Consider the following 17,825-nt stretch of genomic DNA (forward strand, 5'->3'; position numbering starts at 1 on the left):
GATAACATCTTCATTCTCCTTTTGCAAACCCATTGAGCTCTCAACTCTCCATTCTTCTCTTGCACAAGTCGTACATGACATACAAAAGAAAAGTTAGTTAAATAGCTGTCCAATTTGGTTTTGAAACATCTCATGCATCAAGTGATGGATAAGTAGAAGAAAGATAGTGAAAACATATTCAATTGAGAATGAATGATCAATAAACCATATGGAGAGAGTATGTATACTAGAATGACAGAGGTAGAAAGATAGTGCAAACATATTCAATTGAGGATGAATAATCAATAAACCATATGGAGAGAGTATGTATACTAGAATGACAGAGGTAGGAGGACTTAACCTATATTGCAAGGGTACACCAACTTCTTAAAATTGCATTCCTTTACTCACTTTGTAAAAATGTAGTCATAGAAGCTCCAAATCTTAGGCGGAGTCCTAGTTACAAACTTCAGTTATTGGTGTGTATTATAAGCAATGTATTAAAAGCGTGAGGTGTGGGCAAGGCGTCCGAGGGATAGCCCAGCCTAGGTGTGAGGCGTGAGGCGAAGCCTCACGGGACCTAAATTTTTTATATACATTGAGCGTACACATATATTATATTAAAAAAAAAAGATTATTAATCAATAATCCCTGAGCACACACATATATTATAAATACATATACACACATATATATATACATATATTATATTATATATATAATAGAGGATGAAAAGCACAATGAGCACACATATAACAATGCATGCAGACGGCACACACATCCTTTATATAAAAAAATAAAAATCAAAAAACAAGGCAAAGAGATGATAATGTAAGGAAGAGGTATGAAGTAGTTAAAACCCTATCCAAAATTTGGGTTTGGGAGTAAAAAAAATAAAAAAATTTCCCCTGAGGCGTGCCTAGGTGGCTCCGGCGGCGCCTTCCGCCTACTCCCTCAAAACAAAGATGGCAACCCTCAAGCCCAGCCTCATAGAACGCCTAGACGCGCCTTTTAAAACATTGATTACAAGATAATTTCAAAATATACCAGCAAAAACATCAGTAGCTCTTATTGGAAGAAATCTTCATCCCAAGTCCCAACATCCAACGTGAATATGTTTCACATGCTATAAACACCTACTATTCCTAGAGAAGAAGTGAAAATGATTCCCGCAAATCCTGTTTTCTCCTTCTGCACTCCTTCCTTTGTTTGTCCATCGATTCTCCTTTCGATCTATTCAATCCAACGGGAGGAGTACAGGGGAGAGAAAGGGACTGAGGAAAAGCAAAGAAAAAGGAAAGGAAAAAAAAAAGAGAAATTCCATGTTAGTTAAAAACTAGCCAGCCATTTGGTCATTTGCCTTCTCAGCTAGAATCAGTCACTGACTGCTTTTGCTTTTCAATTGGCAAAAGCTCTTGATCTGCAGTGGGCCGTATTGGTTCATTGCCCAGAAGCACTCCTTGCTTTTGGATGTACAACCATTTGTCTTGGAAGAGGTAGAAGAAGGTGATGGCACTGACTTGAGCAGTGAAAATTATGGTCCAAAGCTTTATGCCTTTTGAGGTCTTCTCATGGTAGGCTTGTAGTCCTGTGTATATGTTGAGAACCCCAAGCAGAGACACTGCAGTTCCAAGTATCCAATGTACAGAAAACCATATGCTTCTTCCCTTGGATCCCCTGTTTAGACGATAAAAAGATTCAATTCATAATCGAAATCATTTCGCCTTTTGTTTTCTCCCACACATTTATTGAACACTTCTACATTTTTTTGATAAGTGACATTCTAAACTACTTTAAACTACAAAATGGAGAGCAAACTCTGACTCAAAAGAGTGGACAAACCATTCTCGCCAACTAACCTGACCTGCGTATGCATAGTTTTGCTCTATCGACAACCACAATTCATAGCACCCGAAAGAAAAATTTACTAATTTTATTATGTTTTGTTAAGGACATTTGGACTTGGTAGTTTACCTCTGTGGCCTTACAAACCCAATTAGGGCTTGCAACCATATTAGGCCATATAAGCCTATCCCAACCCTTTGGTGTTTATTGTTGAAGGAGTTGTTGAAGTTTCTGAAGGACATCACTGCTCCTGCTGTTGCAAGAAGGACAGAGAGCATCTGTTGAACAAAAACTAATTAAGCATGAACTAATCAAAGTCATTTGGTAATTAATTGTATCAAAAGCCACTACATATGATTAGGGAATGCAGCACCTAACACTAATTATGTTCTACACACATGTGTTAATTAAGTTAATTTTAAAAAAAAGTCCGAATCTTTGAGTTTTTAGTGACCCAGAAAATTATAATCACACTCCTCTCTTGCTCTCTAAGCATTAATCATAATCTCCTTTAAAGAAAACATATTTTTATTTTTATTTCCTCTAACCATCTTTGTAAGTCAAAGAAGTGGAGCATCTGACCCTAATAAATTAAGCTAGTAGCATAAATAATGTAGTCTTTTTATTTGTTTATTAATATTATAAAGATAGAAGAGTTTGAACCTGCGAAACACTAGATTAAAGAGAAAGACCCTATTTGTTACGACAATTCACCGCTTGCAATATTAATCGTTTTTAAGTGAAAGAATTCTAAAACTATTGAATAGTCTAAATCAATGTCAATCTAGATTATTGGAGAGGAGGATGATAATATAACAGTAATTAATAGATGAACTTACCTCTGATAAGCCATGAACATAGAAAAGAATTCTGAGCCTTCTTCCACATTCCTCTCCGTGTGACATTCTGATAGCAAGTATTCCAACAGGCATCAAGAACCCCATTGAAGCCCAAAGAAGAAACCCGTGGAGTCTGATTTCCGATGACAGTTTGTGACTCATCTGCTGTAAAAATCATGCCCCAAAATCTGAGCTATGAGCATTTCAATTCCTTCACAAAAAAAGGTGGCATGAAATGGAGTATTACCTTATGAATGTTGTCATTGTCACTGCCTGCACCTTTCATGTGTTCTTGGGACGAGCTTACGAGCGGCGAAACAAGGAAAAGAAGAAAACTTAAGCGAATGCAGAAGAAACCCAATTTCTGCTGAAACCCCATCTTGCTTTCTCTACGAAAAATTAAGAAAACAAACCCTAAACTTAAAGGTATTTGGAAAAGCTTTGTATTGCGGTGAAGCTTTGGATGTCAGTTGCAGGCAATATGGTCTAGTGCTTCACAGCCTTGAGTGCCTCTTTCTCTCCTTCATACCCCACTTCCAAAAAAAAAAAAAAAAAACAGACATGTCAAAATGCAAGAGAACAAATTGATCTAGAAAGATGCATAAAAAGTTCGTGAGTTTATTCTTTCATCTGTTTCATTCGGCTTAAAAGAATGCAAAGTGGGATTCTTTGATGTAATAGAAATATGGATGGGAATTGCATGGATGTTGATGGTCTAAGTGAAAAAGGGTAAGAAAAGAAAGTGGAAGGTAAGAGAAATAGATGTTTCAAACTTCTGGGGTTCCATTTGGTTGATATTGGAAGAGAAAGTGGAATTTCATCAGAGCAAAAAGAATGTCAGTTTTCAACGCCCAAAGAAAAATATTGCATTGTGTGGGTTCGCTAGTGTACTTTATCTTCTGCTCTCCACTAACCAGTGGTGTGCTTGTACATAACTCACGAGTCTAACATATTGCACCAACTCATCGAAAAAAACACAAAACTATTCACACTTACAATCAAGTATTCTTCCTGCACTCGAAGCTTCGAGTTCAAATCCTCCATCCTTCAACACTGTTATAAACACGAAAATTCTGTATCGAATGAAACGAGAACACGTGTACAAAGTAGATTTGTATTGATTTGACTTTGTAAGGTTACAATCACTATTTACAATTTTCCTCTGATTCAGTATTCACTTTTGATGTAGATGGTTAATTGTTGGTCCAAGGGTCATGATGACTTGATCTTGGACGAATGATTGAACAATTGCTTCAAGTTTTGCTTGAAACAATGCGTGGATAATCTTCACCTCAAAGCTACAGCAAAGGTCGTGTTGATGTAGGATTTCGTTGATTCAAGGGTCTTGGCAACTTGATCTTGAATCGAACGTTGTTACAAGTTTTAAGCTTGCAACAAAGTCTTGGAAGAATCGGCACAAGTGCTTGTTGATTCTTCAAGGGAGTGCTTCGGCTTTGGTCGAAAAAATATCTTCAGCTTTGGTTGTACATTCTTCGAAGAGAGCTTTGACAACGTATTAGTCTTCAAAGATTTGGTAGATTTGTGAGAATTTCGGCCCTTCAATGTAGAAATTGTCGACCTTATGCTTGGCTTGGGACCTTGCATTTATGGACTTCTCAAAGCTTGACTTTGGATGGATTTGGCTTTGATTTGTGTCTTGATTCGTCCATGGGAGAATTTAGGCATGTTTTGTGTCTTAATTTCAGCCACTTTCCCTTGCTTGGCCGAATTATAGGGCTTTCTTGCCTATTTTGTGAGCAATCTTCAATTCTTCCTTGTTTTGTGAAGATGCTTTAGATTTCTTTCCAGTTTTGGGGAGCAATTTGGAACCCTTGCCGTTTTTAAGGAAGCTTCCCTCCCCTTTGCCGAATTTTAGGAATGCTTTTGAGCTTCCTTTGCTTGATTTGTGCCACATGTCATTGATGACTTGTCCATTTGTGATGAATCATATGCCATGTGAAGCTTTATGATGTATCATTTGTATGCAACGAAATTTATACGTCTACAACTATTTTGTATATACCTAATATAAACAATCAGTAAACTTGCTCCTTTTATAGTTTAATTAGCACTAAAGCATCATCATTTACAATGTAGAAATATTAAGGAAGAGAAAAAAGTTTTTGGACAAGTTACAATTTTTTTTCTTTCATTAGTGCGCTTAAGTGTGGATTTTGATAACGATTATCAAATATCTTACTGCGGACTCTGACAAGGATATGTTAAGCATGGTCTACTACTAAACACAATAATATTATTCCAACATAATCATATGTACAACTCAACAAGGATTGAGTTCTATCTTAAAATACATCGATGTCATTGGTAGTAGAACCATTCATTCGTAAATAATAATATATTCTATCAAGTTTTCGATGTGTGATTGCATTCTTCATATCATTCTCTTCTACATATAATCCAAGCTGTTAAAATGATAAAAAAAAAATATGCATACCACACTGAATTGAACCAGTTCTACACACTTGCACTTGGAATTAATCAGGGGATACTGGATATAATGGATGGATCTTCTCAGTATATTATGAGACAGGTGGACCAAGACAGCATATAGCTCTCATCTCATGCATATATACTTTTTGGTAAAGTGGGAAATCTAATCTTTGATTGCATAAAGAAAGATGCATGTGTGTGTGTGGTCCTCCCTTATCAAAAACAGCCACCTCGTGATTCCTTGAGTCTCATGATTACCATTTTGTAGCTTATACTTGTTCTTACATGTTTGAGTCACACAGACCCTCATCTTATTGGTGGGTAGCCTTAATCAACAATCTAAACCATATAAATTTTAGGGATCGTTTGAAAAGTTCTTTTAAATGATTGAAAGCACTCTTAGTAAAAAAAGTATTTTTGGGTCTTGAAATGCTTCCTGCAAGAAGCATCAATTATGTGCTTCTCGTAGGAACCAAGATTAATCTGCAGTTTTACTGATGATTGGTTTCAACAATATTTTCTCCAAAAACACATTTCGTCATTTAAATGTACTTCCAAAACGAGCCATTAAACCATAAAAGTGGTTTTGCTTTATGTATTATTTTCCTAATAAAAATAGGAAATAATTAAACAAGATTAACTCTTCATTAATAACCGAATGCGAGGTGTCTACCCGTAGTATGCGTTTTTTGCTTTATGTTTCTGTTGGCTGGGAACTAAAGTAGAACATAATGCACATTATTATTTTATCTATACTAATAATAACAATAAAGCTGGCTATAATTATTAGAAACTTTAAGCTAAATCAAGCCAAGAACATTGTTTATGATAAGTAGCAGATGCCCGCACACACTGTGTGTGAACAATTTTAATTTTTTTTTTTTAATTATGAAGTGGGATTAATTTTTAAAATTCTAAAAGAAAAAAAAAGTTATGAAATTGGGATAATGATGAGTAGTTTCTTCTAACATGGGAATATTTTTAATTTTTAATTTTTAAATAGGGCATGTTATACTAACCTGGTTGTGAGGTTGCTGTAAAAACAGTAAAATTTATGTTCATGTAATTACTAAATTGCCTATATTTTTTTTAATTGAGTTCAGTTTTAGTGAGGGGATTAAAATGGTAATTTTCTTAAGTTTTGGTTGACAGCCAGAGTTTTATTAATAGATAGTTTAAATTAATTTTGGGATAAAAGAAATTCAAGTTCAATGATTCGTCATATGATTATATGTAAACCTCAGGGAGTAAAAAATCCATAAGAGTCTATACGTAAGAAGCACCATGATGAGATATGCTGTTCCATTTTCATATCAGCCAATCAGTAAAGTTCCTAACGTTGTTGACTTGTCACATTTGATTTTAACAGCATATATTATCCACTTAGTATATTAATCATGCCATGGAGCTAGGAAGAATAATATAAATGCATTAGTTAGTGTTTTGGGAAATAACTAATTAGCTTTTTAGTTAAAAAGTAACATCAAAGTTGAGTCCCTCATCTTAATTCCCAAAGTAGGAATGTGCCAATGATTTTATTCAGATGGATAAACCAATCCAGCCTCAGTCAAACATCGTGTTTGAAGATTCCTTGATTGGAGTTCTTAACTTCTTAACAACATCCGAGTTTATGGTTTTATTAAGATGAAGAACACCTCCTATGTCAATCATGCGGAGAAAAAACCTTTTTGGATAAATCTGTTATCTATCTCATACGAAAGAATGAAACATCATTTTTTTTTTCACCCTAATTGAAAAATTGGCCAAAATTATAATGAAATGTTCGATTTGCACTCCAACCTTTTGGATATTGTTCAATCTTCTCTTCGAACTTTTCATTTTGTTTTAAGCCCCCAAAAATTTCAATTTCATGTCAACCTGCCTTCAACTATCAATTTTGTCATGTACAATGCATACGACCAACTTTTAGGAGCATATCTGTCAACATGCTATATTTACTAGGAAAGTTAGTAAATAATAGAAATTTTGATAATTTTTCTAAGAAAAATTTAGGAGGAATTGAAACTCACACATATCTATAGTAAATTTAGAGGCTTCTTCTTTCATATGAAATAGACCAAAATAATCCTCAATTTAGCATAGTAATTGACAAAATGAACAATTGAGGAGACATTGACAAAAGTTGAAAATTTAGGGTTCAAAACTAAATGGAAAGTAATATAAAACAGGAGGTCAAAAAAGTTCTCTCCTCTAGTGAGAGCTTTTCTCTCCTTTTGTGAGAGTTTTTCTCACCGTCCATGTGAGTGGTCTTCACTTTTGTCGATTCGTGCTATCGCTATCCCTATTCTCCGGTCCAACTTCACCTTCGATCTACACTCCACCACCATAACCCTATCCCCTTCGTCCCCCTCATCGATGACACTGAGCGCCACCGCGATTACCGCAAGTGGGAGCAGCATAATTTCAATCATGCCTTCAACACCTTCTCTTCTTCCAACAACCCGAGTCTTAGCCCCCGTCGCCAATTCATGGACGCAGAAACTCTTTCCAAATTGCATCAATTCTCTATAATCTTCGAACCAAATTCGAAAAGGAAAATTTTAAGAAAGAATCACTAAATTTATCTTAGGGTGCAAAAATTTGGATTGGAAGGTGGATGTTTGGATTGTGAGAGAATAAGAGGTAGGTAGGTTAGGGTTTTTTATTTAGGCATGTCTGTTGGATTTACCCACCAAATGAAGAAGACGACTTCTTCTTTAATTTTTTATTATTTTTTTATTTATAATTTTTATTTCTTACTAGTATCATTTTTAGTTTTAAATATAAAAATAGTTTTTAAAGTTAATCCACATGTCATTATATGATTGTATTAGTGCCCACGTGGTACCACGTCATCGCACTAACAAAGCAATTGACAAATTTTTCACAGAAAAACTAAAATGATTCACGATAGACAAATTCAAGGACATTACTGATTTTCAATGTTAAGGACTAGATTACGAAGTTATGTCAATGTCACAAACCATTTGGGCTAAAAAGCCTTTAATTTATTTGATTATTAAATTTGAGGATATTTGCGTCTATTTAAGTGAAATTTTGAATATATTTAAGAGTTTTTTTTTTTAAATTGACAGTTTTGAAATTAAGGGTTAATTTTTTACTATATTTGATAAATACTCCTTTTAAAATGTGCCACAAAGTCTCAATTTTTTCATATTACACATCATATAATGAAGGTGCATCAATTTATGCTTTTAAAATATCTCCAATCATGCTCTCTATTTTATAGCAAAGTTTTAGCTAAAACTATCAAAACGATATTTTAGGAGCTCTCTAGAAAAAGTTGTATACTCCCTACTTTAGAGAGTTATAATGACTATGAGTCAATAATTAGTCAATAAGAATTAATTATCTATTTAAAAAAAAATATTAAAACAGTTACCATTAGTTATAGAGAGCCATTTGGAGCTCTTTTCTCCCTATTTATATTTAGGAGCTTATAGATGAATCCTTATCGTAAGAGGTGGGTAGAGAGCATGATTGGAGTTGATTTATTTATTTATTTATTTATAAATCCTCTCTAAATTATAGTTTGGGGCTCGTTTGAGGAGCCCATTAGTTGCTAAAAAAAGAAGCCCATTAGAGATCCCTTTAATCCTTCATAAGATTAATACATACTCCCCTAAACAAAAGTTTAATGACATACTAAACATAAAACTCGTATATGGATCAACGTATAAACCATATTAAAAGGGTAGTTTTCACTTACCATCCTTAAGTTTCACCAAAATCATACTTTACTACACGTACTTTTTTTTGTCTCACTTTCATACCTGAAGTTTGATTTTTCTGCCACTTTTATATTTATGTTAGCCTAGCTGTTAACTTTCTATTAATTGATGATGTGACGGGATTTTGGCCCACTAATCGTCACTTTATTACTCTCAAGTATAGTGAAATTCTTAATTTGCAATCCTTAATTTCTTTTTCGTTTCACTTTTATAACTAAAGTCACGTTTTGCTCCCAGCTTAATATTATCATTAGCCAACATGTTTTCCAAGGCCAAAGTAAGACGAATTGGAATACGTATACCTCAGAAGTTCGGTCATAGACTCAACAATTCTGATTAGACTGAGTTGGTTCAAACAGACCAGCAGTGCTACCATATGCTGCTTTGATGGGGAAAGGTAGGCGAAGTCCGCCGACTTTCATAGATTGACAATTCTTGTTCCACTAGTTATAGAAATATGATCCTACTAGGTATTAGATAAATTTCCTATATTCTTGGAGATTTCTACAATTTAGGGATTAGCATGCTCCAAGTATTCACACTCTTAAGAGGACACAATATCTAATCCTAGATATCATCTTGGATTCTCCTGGTTTAGTATGGATTCCATATTCTAACAGATCTTTCTCTCGACTAGTATAAATACCCTCATCTAGGGTTCATCTCTGGTAACACAATTATCGCATACTGCTTAATCTCTTATCCACCGTCCGAGTCTAATGTATTGCTTACTAACTTGACTGTCAAAGAGCCTTTTAGGTGGTACTCCACCGGTACCCAAGGTTAATCATGATTGCTTGTCCTTTTACAAGTAGTTAGATTTGCTTAGCTTATCCGTCTACTACGGTGAGCAAATTTAGTTCCAACACCTGGCATCAGGGGCTCCATTAAATTGTCATGTAACTTTTGATTGGACAATGACTCTGCAGAGACGTGGCACTGTGGACCAAGCGCCACATCGCGCTTTGACTAGATAATGACTATGCAAAAACGTATTATTGTGAGCCCCACGAGGTGTACAAGATGGTTCAAGTGGAGGTTTTGAAATAAGTTTCTGTCAAATTAAAATGTAAGAGCAACATATGCTGCCTCGTGGACAAAACCAAATTCCAGCAAAAAAAAAAAAAAAAGTTACTGTTTTTATCTTTTGCCAAAAACAAGTTTCAGTTGTTTCATATGTTCACATGGGGCCACACCAGTGTTCTAGAAATTGGCCTAGGCGGTGAAGGCCCGCAACAATTTAGTGCAAATCGTTTCGAAAAATCGATCTAGAGCTAGGCAGGTCCTAGGCGGCCCGTAGGCAGTTTGATTTATTTTATTTTTATTAATTTTGTGCTTTTTTCTTTTTTAGTTTCATGGTGGTATACTTATGGAAATGGTGTACCTAATTTGCAAAGGATGTATTGACTACATGTTCATCCAATTGTGAAATGAATTGGAGCACTTTTGAGGGGATCCATACAAAGAAATGAAATAAACTAGAAACAACAAGGTTAAATAATTTAGTCTATGTCCAATCTAATGCAAGGATCACGAACAAGAAGAATTTAGTCTATCATCCAAGAATACTCATCATTATGATTATATGCTTAATGTTTTTTTTTAAATATTGAACTTGTTGGGCGGATGTACTTTGTGTATTCTTCTACTTCTATTTTTGCATCTTTTACATACCTATGCCGCCTAGGCGCTGGGCCCTTGCCTTCTGCCTGACTAGCGCCTAGTGTTTTTTAGAACCTTGGGCCACATTGTCACGTTTCTGCACAGTCATTGTTTAGTCAAGCGTCACGTCATGTTTTAATGGCATTCTTGACACCTAGGCTATAGAAGTATGAATCTGGGAACAAATGTAACTTTTGTTATAAAAGTGAGAAAAAAAAAACTAAGGGCAACAAAATGAAAATTTCATGATATTTAGGAGTAATAAAGTGAGAATTAGTAGGCCAAAATTTTGCCACGTCATTAGCTAACATAAAGTTAATGGCTAGGCTAACGGAAGCAATCAAAGTGGTACTAAAGTGAGATTTTGGCGAAACTTGACGGTAGTAAAATGAGAATTAACTTTAAATTAATGATTGTCTCTCTTTTTTTAAGTTTTTATGTTCGATCGATTCATAAATAGTACTTTCTGGGCTGCATGATTTGGCCCATTAGCGTACCTCACTAGTTCCCTCTAATGCATTGGGCTTAGAGGTTGTTATTTCTCAGTATTTTATTTTTTAAAATTTTAATGGGCTTAATTTTCTCTCTTACCATGTTCCCTTGTTCCCGTCAAAGTTCCAGACGGTGAGTTCAAATCATCTCCGCTGGTAATCCATTGATAATGCCCAGAATTTAACAAAGACTGTAACTTTCGATCGATCAAACCATGGCGAACGTCTCGGTTGCCGCGGAGTGGCAGCTCCTCTACAACCGCTACTACCGTAAGCCCGAAATCTACCGAATGAGCTGGAAGCACGTAGAGCTCAACCGCAACAAGGTCGCCTGCGCACCCTTTGGCGGCCCCATCGCCGTCATCCGAGACGATTCCAAGATCGTCCAACTCGGCGGCGAATCGGCCCAGCGGAAGCTCCGCATCTTCAGTTCCGCTGGCCATCTCCTCGGCGAGACAATCTGGAAACACCCGGGCGGCCGATTAATCGGCATGGCCTGGACCGACGACCAGAACCTAGTCTGCCTCGTCCAAGATGGCACCGTTTTCCGCTACACCATCCATGCGGAGCTCGTCGAGCCAAGTATCTCCATGGGGAAAGAGTGCTTCGAGCGAAACGTCGTGGACTGCGTTTTCTGGGGAAACGGCGTCGTTTGCATCACCGAGACGAATCAGCTGTTCTGCATTTCCGATTTCAAGAACCCGAACCCGATTAAGCTTGCCGACCCGGCGATCGAGGACCCGCCTCTGTGTATGGCGGTGATCGAGCCGCAGTACACGATGTCGGGAAACGTGGAGGTTCTGCTCGGGATCGGAGATGCTTGCGTTTTGGCTGTGGAGGAAGACGGGGTTCAGCAGCTAGGGCTGGAGGTGCTCCGCGGGCCGATTCAGAAGATGGCGGTTTCGAGAGACGGGCAGTGGCTTGCTTCCTTCACGCACGACGGTCGTTTGTTGGTGATGACTTCGAATTTGAACGATATTCTCATTGAGCAGGAATGTGAGGTCAGATTTTTCCGGCTTTTTCTGCTTCTATCTGCAATTTTGTTATTCAATTTGTATAAATTTGATGTCTTTCGTTACAATTTGTTTATGTTTCTCAGTAAAAATTGCTTCTTTGATTTCGTGTTTATTATGGCATTGTTGCAGATTGTAATGTGTGTATTTGTATTGTGTGACGCAGTCGGCTCTTCCTCCGGAACAGCTATCTTGGTGTGGAATGGACACTGTGCTGCTTTATTGGGATGATATGCTTTTGATGATGGGTCCTAGAGGTGATCCAGTACGCTATTTTTATGATGAACCGATAATTCTTATTCCCGAGTGTGATGGAGTGAGGATATTATCTAACTCGAACATGGAGTTTCTACAACGGGTGCCTGACTCCACTGAATCCATCTTCAAGATTGGAAGTACATCGCCTGCAGCTTTGTTGTATGATGCTTTGGACCATTTTGACAGACGAAGTGCCAAGGTAGGTCACTTTTATGTTGTTTTGTAATCAAACAGAAATAGATATTCCCCACTAATCAAAACAAAGTGCTAACTGCAAGTACCCTTTGGGCAATCTATAGATAATCCTTGCTGCTTAGAAACAAAGGTCAACATGAAAGTTTGAGAACGCCCCAGCTTTGTGTATCAGCAAGATTCATGATTTAAATGACAAAGTTAAATAGAAATGAATAAATATTTAGTCTTTTTCTCTTCATGGTTCCTGATTTCCTTAATCAAGCAAGTCAATTCTCCTAATTAAAGATACAAGTAAGCATGCTGTAAACTTACAAGTGTATTAATTCTATTAAATTTGCAACTCAACCTTACATACATTCCTAGCTTGTAATCACCCAGTAGAAGACTAAGAACATGGTTATTGAGTTGCACAACAGAGTGCTATTTCTCCTAAAAAGCAAACCTATGTCTTTCCCTCCAAAATGTTCACCAAACTACATGATTGATGGTCTTGGGGAAAAGGATGATTGATACATACCTTGTGCATAGTGCTACAATTAAGTAGCGGTAAAGTTCTAATTTCATGTTTCACCAGGCAGATGAGAATTTGCGACTAATACGCCCATCCTTGACGGAGGCTGTTGAAGCATGTATCGATGCTGCTGGTCATGAATTTGATGTTCTACGCCAACGAACGCTCCTAAGAGCTGCAAGCTATGGCCAAGCCTTTTGCAGGTTTGTTTGGCTCAATATTAACGTAGAATTTGAACTTACCAGAAGTTATTAGTTGTATTAGTTGTTACCAAAAGAAGGTAGCATTTTCCTTTATCAATTGTCTTAACTCTTTTGCCCTGTCTTTGCTGATATTTTGATTAGTTTTCCATTTCTAATAAAGTTGAGCTCTTGCTAATAAATTTTTTGTTGTGGATACTGTGTTGCATCGTTATCTGGTCATATTAGAACCTCAAACCTAGTTACAATAACTGAAAGGGACTTTTGCTACCATTTTGTATTTATGCGAATGCATAGAGTTTGGGAGATCCAACCTTTCTGTAGGATATGAATGCAGACTGGAGAGACAGTAGGGTTATTTTGAGGCTTTGTTGAGTTTATGTTGTCCAATTGGCACAACAAAATTTCTATAATCTTCTTTTCTCCATTATTCAGTCTCACTGGATGTCCCCGTAGAGTTGTAAACCGTTACTTAACTTTGACATGTATCTTGATGCAGTATTTGTAATTCCTTTTGATTATCCATATCCTCCTTCAATCATACAAACTGCGTAGTTCATAGTTTCCAATTCCATGGTCTTGAAAGAGCATTCTTTCTGATTTCTACTCTCGGTAATGATATCCAGTTGGCTTTGGCAGCAATTTTCAACGTGATCATATTCAAGAGATGTGTAAAACTTTGCGGGTATTAAATGCTGTTCGGCATCCTGACGTTGGAATGCCTCTAAGTATTCAACAATACAAGGTTTCAAAGCTGATTGATCTCATTTTTTCAATTTGCTGACTATGCATGCTATTTTCTTTACATAATACTGAATAAAGTTATTGCTTTCAGTTACTTACACCAGCAGTTCTGATCAGTCGTTTGATCAATGCCTACAAACACTTTCTGGCACTACGGATATCAGAGTACCTTGGAATGAACCAAGTAAGTCTATTTGTTTTCAGTGTTTACTTCACTGGGTATTTGTTTTGCTCATTTCCTATTGGGTTCTTTGCAATTGTCCTTTGATCTATAAATCGGAATGTGATGTCACACTTTGACTAAATTTAAAAGCAAGGATGCAATTGAGGCGGGAAAAATGTTTTGGAATGTCATATTAAAATGGATTATGTATGCTTGTTTTAGATAGAGTACTAGCTTACTTCTAAAGCTCAATATAGTTTCTGTTTTCTATTTGGAAACTAGAATTAGTCCACTTTTACATGAACTTATTTCCTCTTATTGGCTTTGTGTAGGAGATGGTGATCATGCACTGGGCATGTTCCAAAATAACAGCATCCTTAGCAATTTCTGATACCAATCTCCTTGATATTTTGCTTGATAAGGTTGATTTTTTATCTTCATTTGTTACTGTGTTGTGTTTTCTCATTCTATTTTGTGCAAACAAACCATCTTATTGAATTTTATTTTATATTTTCAGTTGAAACTATGCAAAGGAATATCCTATGCAGCAGTTGCTGCTCATGCAGATAAGAATGGCCGCCGGAAGCTAGCTGCCATGCTTGTTGAACATGAACCACGCTCCTCCAAACAGGTTATTAATAAATAATAAAAAGATTTCAGTATCTTTTTTATCGTGTTTTTTTTTCTTCCTATTATGTAAAGTGACAGATGCATTATATTAATTCTGATTCTTTGACTCCAGGTTCCTCTATTGTTGAGCATAGGAGAAGAAGATACAGCTTTAATGAAAGCAATTGAAAGTGGTGATACAGACCTTGTTTATCTTGTTCTCTTTCATATCTGGCAAAAGGTAAGACATCTAGAGAACTCAACATTTATTCCAGTGTCTGTTACAAGTTTACACAGTGGAACAAGTTATATTATTCATCTAACAAACAAAAAATCTCTACTGGATGCAGCGACAACCATTGGAGTTCTTTGGAATGATACAAGCTAGAGCTCTGGCACGCGATTTGTTTATAATTTATGCACGGTAGGTGAGGCGCACTAGTCTAAATATTTTCATTACATTGCCCTTCAAATAATGGTTTTCTAAGTACTCTAGTATGATGAATATGAGGAGTAACAGGGAGATATGATAATGAAAACAAAACAATGTTTGCTTTAACTATGGTCAAAATTTAAGCTTCTGTTTCAGGTGCATGTGTACATGCACACGTGATATGTATATTGCATACATAACAAGCTCTTTCTGGTCTGTATCAGGTGCTACAAGCATGAATTCTTGAAGGACTTTTTTCTATCAACAGGACAACTTCAAGTAGGTTCCGGTTTGGCTTTTGTTTTACATGTATAGATCACATACGTAACACGCGTTTAGACTATAGACATACATTTTCTTAGAGGAGAACAAAAGACATGCATAAAAGCTATATCACACACACTAAATACATGCTTATATTGATATTTACGAGGTGTCCTGTAGAGAGAAAGAAACCATAATTTGGTCGCATATGATGGCATTATATATAGACATTGAAAATGGTAGGTTTGAAAAAATTTTAAAATGTGGAAAGGGGTGCAACATAAAGGCAAGTCTTACTTTTCTGTGGTGTTTTAACTTACAGAAAAGTATCTTATTTAAAACCTTCAAGGGATTTCACGGGGGAACTGGTATTCTTATTTTCTAGAAAACCGCAATCCCATGATAGAGTTGCCACCATGTGAAAGTGTTCATAATCAGTTGTTTAATTCTGATGTGCCACTGCACAAATATCAATATCTCTTATGGATAATTCACAGTCAATATAAAATTCATATCTTGTAGGAGGTGGCTTTCCTTCTGTGGAAAGAATCTTGGGAGATTGGAAAAAATCCAATGGCTAGCAGAGGATCTCCCCTTCATGGTCCACGCATAAAACTAATTGAGAAGGCCCATAATCTTTTCGTAGAAACTAAGGAATATACCTTTGAGTCGAAGGCTGCTGAAGAACATGCAAAGCTTATAAGGTTAGATTTGAGTTTTTTAGTTACCTGCACTATTTATTGCGTGAACTATGAATTCTGGGCATGCCATTCATTCCATTAACTAGGCTTCAAGAAATGGCATGCTAATGTAGTTTACAGGAGTGTATTGTAATAGATTGTTCCAACTACCTATTAACCACAGATTAATGTTTGAAACTATTATATATGCAATATGTTTTCCTTTTTCTCTATTGGTAACGATAGATTGCTTTAGTTCTACATTTGTTTTGCTGTTTTAAATCCACATTTTTTTCCTGAAAATATTTATTTCTTCAGGATGCAGCATGAGTTAGAAGTCTCAACAAAGCAGGCCATTTTTGTTGACTCGAGTATCAGTGATACAATTAGAACTTGTATTGTTCTGGGAAATCATCGAGCTGCAATGAAAGTGAAAACAGAATTCAAGGTTTGTGACGGAAGCCTCCTTCGTAGCCTTTCTTCCTTTGTCCCTCATTTCCTTTTTTTAACAAAATAGGAACTTGTACCATTCTCATGGGAGATGCAAAACAAAGTAGTTGGCGTCTTGTGTGATTAACATAATCTTGTATTTGGCGTTTCACATCCGCTGCAATATAGTCCTTTATGGCACTGTTTTGATCTTGTCTCAGGTTTCTGAGAAGAGATGGTATTGGCTAAAAGTTTTTGCTTTGGCTACAATCCGAGATTGGGATGCCTTGGAGAAGTTCTCAAAGGAAAAGAGACCGCCAATTGGTAAGGCGTTCATTTAAATATGGAAGTGGGGGAAGGAAAATAAAATGCAACATTTAGAATGTACTTTTGTTTTTCTTTTCCAGTCTTTTCAGGGACATTCCATGGCAAGGTGGCAACCATGCCAAGTCTACCTTTGTTCTTTTGTTTGTATTATAGGTTACAGGCCATTTGTGGAGGCATGTGTTGATGCAGATGAGAAAGGAGAGGCTTTGAAATATATCCCAAAACTCACAGATCCTCGGGAAAGAGCGGAGGTAACAAAAACCTTAGTCTTGCTATTTAGCAATCGCTCAAATCTTCTTATCATCTCTTTAACTAAGCCCACATTTATTATCTGTACAGTCTTATGCTCGGATTGGCATGGCCAAGGAAGCTGCTGATGCTGCCTCTCAGGCGAAAGATGGTGAATTGCTTGGTCGACTCAAAATGACTTTCTCACAAAATGCTGCTGCTTCATCAATTTTTGATACTCTTAGGGACCGATTTGTGTCATAGTTTATCTGCCTCCATCCTCTCCCTTTATTTTTAATTTATTCTTGTCGATCGTGTGTATTGTGTGCATATTCTTGACATTGTACATGACATGATGAATGTGTAAAGGCAGATGAGTTTCGTTTTCGTGCATGATGTATTGTAAACATTTGTGAATTGTGGCCATCAGTTTGTGTGTCATGGGAGCCTAGTTTAGTTTGTTGCAACAAACGTGATTCCATGGATTTTGGTCATTTTTACTGATATTTCCCGTCCTTTTTTCGGTAATATCGCATTACCTAGGGTGCTTTAAACCTCTCCTTCCATTTTGACACTATATGCTGTACTCGAGCTTTTGTATTCCATGATTGATTTCGGCTTACCCATAACTTTTTATATTTTCTGATCGAAAGGAAAATGGTTATGGCCGAATCGTTCCCATTAGTAGAGGTAAATCTTCGACCTTATTACATTGGGTTTTCAGAGTCTCAGATTGACAATACTTGAAGTAA

At 36.4% G+C, this 17,825-nt stretch overlaps 2 protein-coding genes across 2 annotated transcripts; one reads left to right on the top strand and one right to left on the bottom strand.

The window, feature by feature from the left end:
• Positions 1-1,029: 1,029 nt before the first annotated feature.
• LOC137749244 (cytochrome b561 domain-containing protein At2g30890-like) lies at positions 1,030-3,153 on the bottom strand. Its single transcript, XM_068489348.1, has 4 exons — positions 2,911-3,153; positions 2,664-2,828; positions 1,954-2,102; positions 1,030-1,656 (listed from the first exon to the last, which is right to left on the bottom strand). The coding sequence occupies exons 1-4, from the start codon at positions 3,040-3,042 to the stop codon at positions 1,344-1,346; spliced, it is 759 nt and encodes a 252-aa protein (XP_068345449.1). The 5' UTR covers positions 3,043-3,153; the 3' UTR covers positions 1,030-1,343.
• A 7,967-nt stretch (positions 3,154-11,120) lies between these two features.
• Positions 11,121-17,461, top strand: LOC137707824 (protein VACUOLELESS1). The gene is made up of 15 exons (XM_068446746.1): positions 11,121-12,020; positions 12,199-12,489; positions 13,060-13,199; positions 13,836-13,941; positions 14,032-14,124; positions 14,436-14,525; positions 14,621-14,734; positions 14,846-14,953; positions 15,063-15,136; positions 15,370-15,424; positions 15,932-16,113; positions 16,408-16,537; positions 16,740-16,842; positions 16,999-17,096; positions 17,185-17,461. Exons 1-15 carry the CDS (start codon positions 11,235-11,237, stop codon positions 17,335-17,337), a joined length of 2,523 nt encoding a protein of 840 aa, XP_068302847.1. The 5' UTR covers positions 11,121-11,234; the 3' UTR covers positions 17,338-17,461.
• The last annotated feature ends 364 nt before the right edge of the window (positions 17,462-17,825 follow it).

Source organism: Pyrus communis, chromosome 11 (genome assembly GCF_963583255.1).
Source record: "Pyrus communis chromosome 11, drPyrComm1.1, whole genome shotgun sequence".
Lineage (NCBI taxonomy): Eukaryota > Viridiplantae > Streptophyta > Magnoliopsida > Rosales > Rosaceae > Pyrus > Pyrus communis.